Raw genomic sequence first — 13,491 nt, 5'->3', positions numbered from 1 at the left:
AAGCCACCTTGATTAATGAACAAGCACATTTTGCTGAGCTGTGTACATTGTGTTGATTGGGACCATGATCTTTAATTATAGAGAAATGTTTTTTTTGGGGGGGGGGGTTTAGACCAGGGGTTCCCAAACTGTGGTCCTTGGACCACCAGTAGCCTGTGAGCTTCATTCAGGTGGTCTGGGCTATGTGTCTGGATTTGTGTCTGAAGACAGGAGATGGCACATCCACTGCATTAAACAGGCATATTGATTTAAATTGTATTTTATTCCTTCTTTTACTTCTTGCATTGCATGTTATTGTATTACTAGGAGGGCTTTGCCCCCTGCTCGCTCCACTCGCCAAACCCCAATCCCACTCGCTCCATTCACCAACACCAACCCCCATTTTCCCTGCCACCCCCCAGGCACCCCCATTCCCATCACCAACTCACTTGCCTAGCCTGTTGCTCTACCCCAGAAAAAGAGTGTCGCCATGCGGCACAACACAGCTAGGCAACAGACCAGCCTCCAGCCTCTCCGCCCAGGCAGCTGCTGCCCCATGCTACCGCTTCCCCTGGACAAATGCTGCTGCTGCACAGTGCACCAGCCAGACAGTCATTCCTCCAGCCAAGCTGCTGCTGCCGCCACCTTGCCTGCTTGTCAAGGTGGGCAGTGGTGGGCGTTGCGAGTGGCATCCGGGGGTGGGGTGGGGGAGTGTTCATGCTACAGTTCACAGCACCACCTACCTGTGGCACTGTGAAGTGCAGTGTGAATCTTACATTTTTATTTAGACAATTTAAATTCTATGGAATACAATAAAACACAATATTAAGAAATAAAAGAAACAATAAAATACAATAAAAACCATACAGGATCTAGCACAATTCATTACAATTGCTACAACAAGCAGAAAAAAAATCATTACGTGGTCTGCCAAGACCCTCAGCAATTTTCAAGGGGGAAAAAAGTTTGGGAACCACTGGATTAGACAACTCAGCTGACTTGCATGAAGAAAAAGCCCACCTTTCAAAAAAACCTCATTGTTTATAGATTATTTCTCTTTTAATGCATGCAGACGGAACAATCATGGTAGAGATGGGAAGGAGCAGAAACAAAACTTGGAGAAGAAAAGGGGAGATCAGCACCTACCTTTCTTAATCATCTTTGCTTCACCAGTAGCATTCTGGAACACAGCAAGTTTAGGCCTCTCATAAGGACCTGCCAGGGGGAAAGGTGTTAGCCTATGCATTTTCACTATAGTAATCATATATCACTCCTCGAACAGCAAATTCAGGTGGTGAATGATTGCTTACAAAAAAGTGGCGCTATCAGTTTGGGCAGAGACCCATTTACTGTTGTGACGGTTCCAGTGCGTCTCCACTTCTGTTTTCTGAAAACGGGGGCACACAACGCTAGTCAAACCCCACCTGTTTTTTACCTAAAACCTGGTGGGGGCAGCTTGAGTGTGTTGTTTTTTTTAACTCGCTTCAAAGCCATTTCACAACTGATCGTCAGATCAACCCGTTCCCCCTCCGGGTGTGGCCAATGGAAACACTTTGCTTTAGGCAACTAGTTTGCTCACAGCCTGTGTTCAGGGAAATCCTAAGTTTGCAGAAGTACAATTAAAAAACAACAACGGGGCAACCCCATTCTCCAAAATATCCCAAGTTAGGACTGAGCATGTTCAAGTAGCCATGGAAAGTGGAATGTCACTTGGGGAAAAAATGGAATACGGTTCTTGGAGGGAATGGTGAACTGGAACCCTAAATGAGGACACTCCTGTTACAAGGGAGCGTACAGATGCAAATACTAGGAGAGGAGGATACATTCCAGGTCCACTTGTATATATAAAAAGCCAGATTCCACCATTCCTTCCCACTTCCTCAATATTCCATCATGCTCCATTTTAACCAAATGGAGCTGTGATGACAGAAGCAGGCTTCATCAGAGGCCTTCTCCGTGTGCCTCATCCAAGGGAAGTACAGAGGGTGGCTACGCAAGAACAGGCCTTTTCAGTGATGGACCCCCATTTATGGAATGCTCTTCCCAGGGAAACATGCCTGGTGCCATCATTGTCAGATTTTTGGTGCCAGGCTAAGTTAAGTTAACCTCTACTCTAGTGCTTATTCTTTAGCAGGGTGAGGTTGGACTTGTCCTTCTTATTGTGTTGTCAGATGAGCATTTTAGGAATTTTGCATTGTACATTGTTACATTTCTGGCTTTCAATTGATTTTATCTGCTTTGATTTTTTTTAATAAAGCAAGCAAAATATATTAATTAATTAGTTAATTAACTGTTAATGACTGAGGTCACCAGGGTCAGGAGAGAAGAAGTTCAGGCGCTGCCCAGTGGTGTCTCTCAGTGCACCCTTGTTGCACTCTCCCACAGAAGTAAATGGCTGACCCATATTCTGATGCAGAAAATGTAAGCCACAGCCCTTGGAGACAATTCTGTGGTGAAGACAAAACCTGCCCCACCCCTTAGCCTATGGTATTGCATGCATGGCCTAAATTTCATTGACAAGGACCCCACCAGTTTACAGGACCTTGTTCCCAACACAGTCCACTAATCAAAGCGAGCGGCATTTTTGTGAGGGAAGCCTCAAGAAAAAATATTTTGGTTGTTACTATAGAACAACAACATAAAGGGAGAGAGGGAGGGTATCCTTACCACAGTCTTGGATGAGCTTCTGTAAAGCTATTGGTGATCTCTGCTTTTTTGCCTTATGACCATAAGGATCTAAAAGCGGAAAAGACAACAGAGTTGCAGTTAGCAGTGCTTCTAGCTGAAGTCGTGGCAATGCGCCCAGAAGAAATATGTGCAGCGGGTTTATTTCTAACTGTGTCTTTATTGATAATTGTAATGTGTGTGGTGTTTTGGGAGGGTTTTTTTTTGTAAACTGCTTTAAGGTTTTATTATATTATTATTATTTATTAAGACCATTTATATACCGCTTATATTTAAATAAAACTCTAAGCAGTGTACAAGTCAAAAACATCTTAAAACAGCAACTACAAAAAACAAGTAATAAAATACAACTAACTGAACAAAACATCCTCTTTAGTATCAACATAATATAAACATTGCATATAAAATTAAGTACAAGATATGCAAGGGAGAAAAAATCATAATATACATAATAGACTAAACAGAATATTCCCTAAATTTCCAGGGGGGAAAAAGAAGTTAAAACAAGCTTATTTTCAAACATAACAGATGAAACAAATCAGCTCATTTCTTAATCACAGTGTAGTAAAAAGCAAAACAATTAAAACAGCTGCCCCCTTTATAATAGTTTTGTCTAACTAGAGTTGAAATATATATATATATAGTTTACTCAAACACACCCTTACAAAATCAGCACATTCGTATTTAAACATATCAACATTCTAAACCAACATACTCATGTAATATGATCAAGCGGTATATAATTTTTGTTTATAAATAGATTATTTGTTCATCCAGGGTCTTAGGCATGCCCCTTTGCCATCACCTGCTAACTGATCCTTTTTAAAAAACAAACACCTAGAGATGCGATAAGGCAGTGGTTCCCAACCTTTATGAGTACGGGACCCCCTTTATAAGCTAAACGTTTTTTGTGACTCTGGCTGTCAGGAAGGAAGGGGGAAAGCAGCCTTTCCTTGCACCCTTGCTTCTTTTTGCTTCACGAAAAGCCCTCTCCTCTCGTTCTAAGGGCGTCCTCAGCAGCAATAGTGTGAGGAGACGGGAGTCAGTAATAGTAATCCCCTCTTCTTCCTTGTAGCTCCACCCTCAGCCTCCTTTGGCATCTGCCACGTGTTTTATAGGAAGATGCCTGCCCTTGGTGCGCCTAAAAGATGCGCCGGCACTTCAGCAAAAGTCCTCCCCTCTCGTCTGGAGCAAGGGGGAGATGTCATCTGCAGCAGCAGTGGGGAGCAGACAACGTCCAGGGAGTGAAGACATTTTTTAAAAATTAATAAATGATTCATTTCTTTACTGTTCACGGCCCCCTCTGGATTATTTGTGGGGGCCCTGGGGGTCATGGCCCCCAGGTTGGGAACCACTGCCATAAGGGATTGAACATGGGACCTTCTGCATGCAAAGCATGTGCTCTGCCACTTCCTCCTGCCCTGAACACATAGCCCAAATATATTATTAACACCACAAAACATATAAACTCCTCTCTGAGAAACTGATAGTATTCTTATTATAAATATTTCTTGTCCGTGGAGCAGGTTTTTATAATAGCTGGAAAGATTGCAAGACTGAATACAAAGAACTGTTCTGAAAGTATTTCACTATGTTGACTATCAAATGTTGTAGTTTTGAAGGGCTGTAGCTCAGTGGTAGAGCATCTGCGTAGCTTGCAGAAGATCCCAGTTTCAATCCCTGGCACCTCCAGGTACAGCTTAAATTTCCCGTCTGAAATCCTGGACGGCTGCTCCCAGTCAGTGTAAATAATAATGAGCTAAATGGACCAATGATCTGACTCAGTATAAGATAGCTTCCTGTGGTCAATCTATCTTTCTTTTGAGAGTCAGTGTGGTGTAGTGGTTAGAGTGTCGGACTGGGACCTGGAGACCAGGGTTCAAATCCCTGCTCAGCCATAAGCTCACTGGGTGACATTGGGCCAGTGTCACTGTCTCTTGGCCTAACCTACTTTACAGGGTTGTTGTGCAGATAACTTTGAGAAGGGTAGAACCATGTTTGTATGCCACCTTGAGCTCCTTGGAGGAAAGGTGGAATATAAATGTAATTATAAGAAAGTAGCTTCTGCTTTGAGTCAGTAAATGTTTATAGCAGCAGAAGAGGAACTTGTCTAATATAAACAAGTAGCCTTTACTACAGTCTTAAAGAGGTCTTACTGGCTACAGCAACATTGTAGTGGAAACCAAAGACAAAGTGGCTCCAAACTATGATTCTTGTAAGCTCAGTGGCCAAGCTGGTTCTTGTGTAGTTTAGTATGGGACTTTATTCAGCAGCTCTAATTAACCCTGCATTAGCAAATGTTTGTGACATGAGCCCTCTTCGGTCTGGCACATTTAGGGTTAACCAAGTGCATGCAGGGGAGTGGAGGGACATGCACGCTAGATCCACTATCCCATCAATCTTCTCATCATTCTACAATTCACGCAGAGTGACTTTCTGAATCGTGAAGGATTCTGTACCTGCGGAGACTGCTGGTATGTTTTGGAGCCCTGGAAAATCAGAGTCCTAAAACATGCAGGGAGTATCCACAAGTACCAGAGGCTCCCTCTTTCAGACAGTTGCCTTCCATGAGTTGGAATATAGTGAGAAGGATGACGATCCCTCCATGTATTTAGTCAACACGAGGATGACCGAGAATTCTGACGAAAACAGAAAAAGGAGGAGAAATTGCCAATTGGTATTTGCTCCTGTTGTTGCTTTCAGCCCACAAACAATCCGTAACTGATGGTTGTTGTTTTTCCTATTTGCATTGCATTTGCTTTGTACTGAAATGTACGGGATGGAATAATTAAATTGATTATGTCAGTTATGCAATTTCACCACAGGGGACAGTGAGATGGATAATGTAGTTTTGGGCAAAAGACAAACTGCAGTGGAACAGAAACAGTGACAAGTGCAGGGCAGAAACAATGCTTTCTAACATCTTTAGTTAACACTAAAAATGAAAAGGGCTTGCATCCTCCTGTAGGTGTTGTACCTTTTTCCTCCGGCAGGTATCTGAAGTCCATAGGGTCACTGACTTCTTGATCTGAAGGCCTCCGCAGCTGCATCTTCACAGCCACCGGCTCCGAGATGTCTTTGTAAAAGGCAGGGGTCCTAAAGACAATGGCGACTTGGCGATGCACGTCAGCTTGAGAGAAAATCCCTTTGGCTTCCCATTCATTCATGACAAATATGACTTCAATGTCATCTGGTTGCCAGGAAGAAGACAAAATGTTGGGAGTTACCACAAGAGCATCAATTTTTTGAAAGAAGAAGAAAAAGAGCCTGCACTTTTTAGCATCCCCGCCTAAAGTCAAGGGCCTGTTCTGCTTTCTATTCTTATTGTGTATTTCCCAGCTACAGGTTCTGCACGCATATGTGCACTGGGGACCATCTTGTGATGTGGCTGGCTCCCCAACAAGGAGAGGGCCAGTCTTCCCTGGGATTGTGCAAGGGTTCAAGCACTCTTGCTCAGCCTCGCAGGACCTTGGGGGAGGGGTGGAGCAGCAGTCTCTGCAAAGCCAGTGAATTCCATGAGAAAGTGACTTTGCTCAAGGCTGCCTAGTGAGCTTTGTGGTGGTGAAGTGACCATGTCTAAACCCAACTCTCAGTTCACGGCATCACATTATCATCAGTTTTTAATAATTAGATAAGGATCAGTTAGCATAAGCAAATGAGGAGAGTCTTGCAAGATCAGATTAAAAGGTCCATTAAGTTCAGCATCCTGCTTCACATAGTAGCCAATCAGATGCCTCTTGGAAGCCCACCAGCAGGATACGACGGCAATGTCCCTTTCTCACTATTGTCCCGTGAGGTGTACTGCCTCTGAACATGGAGGTTCCACTTAGCCATCATGGCTAACACACATCGATAACCCTCTCCTCCATCAATTTTTCTCATCCGCTTTAAAAATTATCTAAGCCAGCAGTCACCAACACATCTCGCAGCAGCTAATTCCACAAATTAATGATGCACTGTGCGCTCTTCTGTCAGTCTTGAATCCTCTGCTGATCAATATCATTCAGTGATTTTTCAGCATTTTAGTGCAAATTTATCCGAAGAAATACATATTTGTAGGCAGTTTCAACTAATGTAGCCATTTTTGCAAGCAATTTCTCCTAATATAATGCATTTTTTTTATTGTCACCAATATACCAATTGTTATTCACACTTTCCCCTAATATGTGCAGTTTTCGTAAACATTATTTGGTTGGAGGACTGCCTTGGAAAATTCGGAAAAATACAGATTTCAAAGGATGGCTGTGCTTTAGGTATCATATTGTTTCAGAAAGCATAAATTTGATAGATTCAACTTTAAATTTCTCCTCTATCCCTAGTTAGGAGCAGCAGCTGCTACCCCTGCACAGAGGACAGGTGGGGGCAATGGTTGCCATTCACTTGCCACTTGCACAGCTGCTCAGGCAGATGGACAAGCAAGACATTAATGGTGGTAAGGACCAGCTACAGCCACTGCTAGCCCTCTGCCTTCATGAGGCTGACAGGCAGCAGAGGCCATCACCAATGGCAGTGGTGCAGTACAAAGGGGAGGGCCCCGCTAGAGACAGCTCAGTCGCCAAAGCGGGACCCAACCCCCTCTGCCAAAAGAGGACAGGTTGCATTGGCAGCAGTTGGTGCTCAGTGGCAGTGAGACAGATTAAAGGCTGGCAGCGGACCCTCCTAGGGTACTGGGGCCTTGGCAGCAACCCGAAAATGCCAGCTTTTGACTTTGATTTTGTTGATCTGTGAAGGACGCATGTTGGAAGCTGCTCCGAAGATCAAGTGATTCAAAGTGATCCCTGGTGAAAATAAATTCAGCTCCTGCCACATTTTTCCCTTGAGACTTTGAAAGGAGATCTTGCAGGTCAGATGCTGACAAACGACGTCCAACAACCACAAAGACGCCACAAAGGATGTTCAACAACGTTTTCCAGCTATTTATCTGCTCTTTCAGGCCTGCCTCGCTCCAGAGGGCCAATTTGCGGACCTTAGACTCTTACAGATTTGTCCTTATGCGTGGACAGAGGAGGAAGTCTGGAGGAAGCCAATTACCTTTCTGAACTTTGTCACACAGAAGGAAGATTTCATCTCCTCCTTTCACACTTCCGCAATTTTTGTTCACACGGCAGATTCTCAGTTCTGCTGAATTGGGAGCTCCTAAGCAGAAAAAGGAAACAGTGATTAGGGGACAGGAGCTCTTACTGTAACTCAGGCTTAAAAATAGAGGGGTGGGAAAGGAAGTTCTGTAGGCAAGTGTGTTATTTAGAGAATGGGTGAACAACTAACTGCAATACTCTGCTTGACAGATTGCAGCCCCTAAACCTACATATATGTAATTAGGAAGAAGTCCCACTGCTCTAACAGGACCCTATGAATGTTTACTCAGAAGTATCTTAAATGCCAAGTGACACATGCATGGACATCTAACAGGTGGAAATTCAGAGCCTAAATTAGGTATTTTAAAGAAGACAAAATAATGAGATCATGAGTCGCATGAAAAACAATGTTAGATTCTTTCGAATCCGGCTGTCAGTAGCAGAATGTTCTACTACCGAACTTTGCTAATTTCATCCATAAATATTGACAAAGAAGAGGGCATCTTCTTCAAACTCTTTCAGTTTATCCAACAGCACTGACACAGGGGCAGCCCTAGATAAGCTGACGGCAACTGGCGCCCTAGGTGAACCATGCAATCAGCACCCCCACCCCCAAACCCCAAGGGCAGATCTAGGCTGAGGGTTTTGGTAAACTGAGAAACATTTTGCCCCTATATTCCATTTAATTTTCCATAAGCATGTTTATTTTTTAAAAAGGCATAATTATTTGTTTTCCATTTGTCTGTCCAACCAAAGTTTCTGAGATCAGATAAAACAGAGACATGAACTTTTCAATTTCACAACAGCTAGATGATAATTCAGTCCAATTTCAAACAAAAATGCATTGAAAATGTTAATTATAATCTTTATTATTGCAAATCCAAATCATCCATTTTGCCACCCTGCTGTAACTGCCACTACCACCACATCCAATATAGAAAGAACTAAGAAAACTCGTCAATGAATTTTAACACGTAATTACAAAATACACTGAATCAAAAACACTGTGCTCTTAAAACATGACTTTTCTTGCTTTAAGTTTTGAAAATTCAGTCACTAGTTCTTTTAGATCCAGTTTTCCAGCTATTTCATGTTCTATTAACATATTGCAAATCCAACAAGTCTCTCTTGCACCACTGTTGAATGCAGATATGTTTTTATCATTTTAGACTTTGAGAAGCTAGGTTCCCCACTAGCTATGGAAACTGGCAAAGTTAAAGGAATCCGTAGAGCTATAAAAAGGTTTGGGACACTGTCTGTGAGTTAATTTTTCACAAGCAAACGTCATTATTTCTTCAGTATTAGTCAACCATCACTCTTCAAGGCACACATTTACAGAGGGAGTGACTTACAAGCTGGGTGTATAGTTGAATTCTATATATGTCAGTAAAAGTAATAATTAATTAACTATATACGGGCCTACACCTTCTTTTGGGCCCATGGGCACATATGGAATGTTGAGAAAGTGCCATGGATGCAGCCACGCAAGGGCTGCCACGGGCAGGGCCGGTCACAAAATGGCTGCCCTGAGGATGTAAACAATCCCAATATTTACTAGTACAAACAAAACATTCATTTCACGGAAGGCCTAAGGACAGGTAACTTGCCCAAGAACCTTAGTAAAAAGCTGGAGTGGGGCATGTGAGCCCCCAAACATAAAGCTACTCCTTTGAACCCACAGACGTCTGCTCCAACGTAACCACATCTATTTCACAGAAGGCAGGTCGCTTCGTTCATAAAATTATCATTCTTAATATTGGTATTTTAGAGGTGGATTTTCTTTCTTTTTTAAATCCTTTTTCAAAAATAGCCAGGGAAAATCACTATATAAAAATCCGATCCACAACGATAGAAAATAAGCGAATTAATGGGAAATTTGGTACCAAATACGAATTGGGTGGAATTCTAGCACATTCCTAGTGGGGAATGATGAAATGGCAGAATGTGTGACCCACTGATGTGAGATATTGAGTGATGTACACCATGTGAATCAGCCCTAACCCAGAGAGAATGACTTGGGTCAAGGGCCACAGGAAGCCTACCAGCAAAAAAGGGATGCTGATCACTATCCAATTTGCAGATACTTACGGTTGTCATAAATGGGGTTGGAGACAACCGGAGCTAGAGGTATAATGAAATTGCCATGTTTGTCAGGTAGGAAAGCTTGGCAGCAGAGCCTCACCACATTGAGGTCATACTCTTCAACAGCCAGCAGCTGCTCTTCAGATACTGTGGAAACAAAGACAGTTCAAAAGTGAGAGTGAGGCTAACTATCTAAAGAGAGAGGTGCTGAAACTCAGGGTGGACATGGAAGCAGCACTCTCTGGTGGACATGGAAGCTGGAAACTCTCTGCTTCCTACATTACCACAATCCATGATTGGGCCGTTCTTATCCACCAGTGAGCAAACACAATGTAAGTACAAAGGAGAGGTGAAAAACAAGGAAGGGACCCTCACAACTGGCCCATCAAGGTTTGAGCATGCTCACTGCCCTCCAGGAGACACAGAATTTTAGGGGGTGGCAGTTGAGTCAAGGGCAGTTAAGGGGAGAGAACCTAGCTCAGTGGGAGAGGACATGCTATTGCAAGAAGAAGGCCCCAATTTGATCCCCTGGCATCTCCAGTTAAAAAGGACCAGGCAACAAGTTGTTGTTATTGTTATTATTATTATTAAATTTATATCCCGGCCTTCCTCCCAGAGCTCAGGGTGGTAAACAAAAACACTAAAAAACTCTAAAACATCATAGAAACAGACTTTGCAATATATGAAAACCAAATCATCTTTAAAAACATCTTAAAAAAAAAAAGCGTTAAAAGCATCTTAAACAGAAATTCCAGCACAGACGCAGACTGGGATAAGGTCTTAACTTAAAAGGCTTATTGAAAGAGGAAGGTCTTCAGTAGGTGCTGAAAAGATAACAGAGATGGCGTCTGTCTAATATTTAAGGGGAGGGAATTCAAAAGGGTAGGTGTCACTACAATAAAGGTCTGCTTCCTATGTTGCATGGAATGGACCTCCTGATGAGATGTTATCTGCAGGAGGCCCTCACCTGCACAGCGCAATGATCGATGGGGTATATAAGGGGTAAGACGATCTTTCAGGTATCCTGGCCCCAAACTATATAGGGCTTTGTACACCAAAACCAGAACCTTCAACTGGGAAAGTACTTAGAACAAGACTCAGGACAGTTGCTGCCAGTCGGAGTAGAATCCTGATGAAAACAGACATGGGACTGGAAATTGCCGATGCTCACTTATTCATTCCATGTCTGGAATGGAAATCGAGTATTCACTGTTGTTGTTTTCAGTCCACAAATATACGTAATTGATTACTCCCCCCTCCCATTTGCATTGTGTTTCCTTTGCGCTGAAATGAATGGGCTGGAATAATGCAATGACAACATAAGTTATGTAATTTATTACACAAATAATTGTAGTTTTTGGTGGAAGATGAACTGCAAACTAATTCAGAGTGGAACAGAAAACAGAAAACAATGCCTTCTTACATCCTAGATGAGGGAGACAAATACTGCTCAGATGTGGGGCTAGACGAGTACCTTCCTGCTCACTTAGCCCAACACCACAGCAGTAGGTACTATAGAACAATTGCACTACAGTGGCATCTGCTGAGATCTGGGGTGGGGGCAGTAAGTAGGCTGGTTCATCCTACTTCGGAACTCAGTGCTATTGTGCCATGGGGGGGGATTCCCAATCATTTTCCTCTCCCCCTCCCTGGCCCATGATCACTCATGGGCCTCCAGCTTGTCTGCAACTTCCTACAGAAGTAAACCTCCAATAATATGTAAACCCAATCTTTGTCCTGCCTGTCGTTGAAGGACTCAGTAGCAGACACGTCTGTGGTTTTTTCTCTTTTTATTAAAGATATAGATACATCAAAAGCAGTGCGCCTCATTAACCTAACTACGCTTGCTAGGAACTTTGGCCCTAAGCTAACACTGACTAAGCATTCTAATGCGGCACTAAGACGTTGACTCAGCAATGGGGTCCCCCTCCTGAGTCAGCTTAAGTAGGCTTGGATCGTGCATGCACACACAGGCTCCGCCTCAACTCTGACTGTGGAACTTACTACCTGAAGCGCCTCCAAGCATGGGACGAAGGTGGTTTGATCTCCAGCTTCCTCTCCAACGGAGGGGGGCTTCTAACAGTCAGTTCGGGCATGGGAAACTGGGCAGTGCTAGGCTGGGAAACGTCTGACATGCCCAGCTCAGAGGCAGGCGGTGGAGGCGTGCCCAGTTGGAGAGTGTCTGATGAGCCAGGTGGTGATTCTGCAAAGAGTTTGGGAGTGGGGGGGAGCTGAGCCATCAGAGACGGGGGTCAGGGCAGCCTGTGAGTCCACCCCACTGTCATCCCCCCCCCCCGGTTCCCAGTCCAAGTCCTCATCATCTGACTCGCCTTCAAGTAGCTGCATCCCTTCTGCCTGGCTCAGGACAATCTTTCAGTTAGCTTTCTAATTTGCTATTTTATTGCAGGGTACAGTAAGTTTGAAATTCAAAATGCAAACCCTACCTATTGTACTGATAAGATCTGGATGTTAAGGCAAACTAAAAGAATCTGCTTTCATCATAACTGTGCTCCTACACAGTGCATAGGATGTGACACTTCTGCCACTTTGGTTTTAATTTTGTGTGTGTGTGTGTAATCACTGTATACTCCCTTGAAGTAATAAGCATAACCAATATATAGGGGAACAGAGGTTTTCCACTGCGCTGCAGTTCAAACACTCCCGCCTATCTGCAGATCTTAATTCTAAGAAGTTAATATCTCAAGACTGCCTATTTCCACATTGATTTTAGAGTCTTGTATACAAGACATAATTTTTTTCCCCATGGGAAAAAGAAGAATTTTGCTTATTTCAAAAATAAAAACGTTGCATTGTTCATGGTGTATGAACCTTTCACTTAGGAGAAAGGCCGTAGCTCAGTGGTAGAGCAACTGCTTTGTATACAGAAGGTCCCAGGTTCAATCTCAAGCATCTCCAGGTAGGACCAGAAATACTCTGTGCCTGAAGCCCTGGAGAGCCTCTGCTCTGTCAACAAAACTGAGACAGACAGACCAATGGTCTGACTTAGTATAAGGCAGCCTATATTCCTAAAATTTCAAGAGAGAGAAAAATTAGCTGTGAGGCAGTGGTTTTCAAACTATGTTCCTGGGAATTCTGGGATTCCTTAGAGCTTACTGGAGAATCCTGGCTAAGAAGATCAGCTTTCCTGAAAGACAGCTGGCCCATCAAGGCCCAAGGCAAACATCCTGGGTAAACTGAGTGAGCACCTAGAACACACACACACCTACAATGTTCATGATAGACTCACAGGTAGGGTTGCCAGGCTCAGGGCCTGAGGACGATTCTGTATCTTTAAGAGAAAAAAGAATCCACCCAAGTGCAGGTTTTCTTGCAACACTGCAATGGGAAAAACCACAAGATGAAGTTCTCCCTTCCCCCTGCACAACTTTTAAAGATAGAGAAGACCTCTTGGTGCATCCTTTCATCTCATGTCACCAGCACCACTGCAGCCAAGAGCAGAGCTTTGAAAAGTTACTTTTTAAAACTACAACTCCCATCAGCCCAATCCAGTAGCCATGCTGGCTGGGGCTGATGGGAGTTGTAGTTAAAAAAAAAGTAACTTTTCCAAGCTCTGGAAGAGGGATGAAGAAGCTGCTGCTGCTGCTGCTGCCACCAGTACCTTATCTGGGATGACTCTCCATCATAATTGGTGGGGGTAGAATACCAGGCA

The 13,491-nt window shown here is 43.5% G+C and overlaps 1 protein-coding gene across 2 annotated transcripts in view; it reads right to left on the bottom strand.

Annotated features, from left to right (window-relative positions):
- The window catches only part of REL (REL proto-oncogene, NF-kB subunit), a 106,305-nt gene that overhangs the window by 6,906 nt on the left and 85,908 nt on the right, over window positions 1-13,491 (bottom strand). For both annotated transcript variants that reach the window (XM_061625780.1, XM_061625781.1), the window contains 5 exons: window positions 9,828-9,968; window positions 7,696-7,800; window positions 5,642-5,854; window positions 2,647-2,715; window positions 1,126-1,194 (listed from right to left, as the gene is read on the bottom strand). In XM_061625780.1, coding sequence (XP_061481764.1) covers window positions 1,126-1,194; window positions 2,647-2,715; window positions 5,642-5,854; window positions 7,696-7,800; window positions 9,828-9,968 — 597 coding nt within the window. The remainder of the gene's footprint in view (window positions 1-1,125; window positions 1,195-2,646; window positions 2,716-5,641; window positions 5,855-7,695; window positions 7,801-9,827; window positions 9,969-13,491) is intronic.

Source organism: Rhineura floridana, chromosome 4 (assembly GCF_030035675.1).
Source record: "Rhineura floridana isolate rRhiFlo1 chromosome 4, rRhiFlo1.hap2, whole genome shotgun sequence".
Lineage (NCBI taxonomy): Eukaryota > Metazoa > Chordata > Lepidosauria > Squamata > Rhineuridae > Rhineura > Rhineura floridana.
Note: the sequence above shows the minus strand (reverse complement) of the source record. Positions and strands in the feature narration are given on the sequence as shown.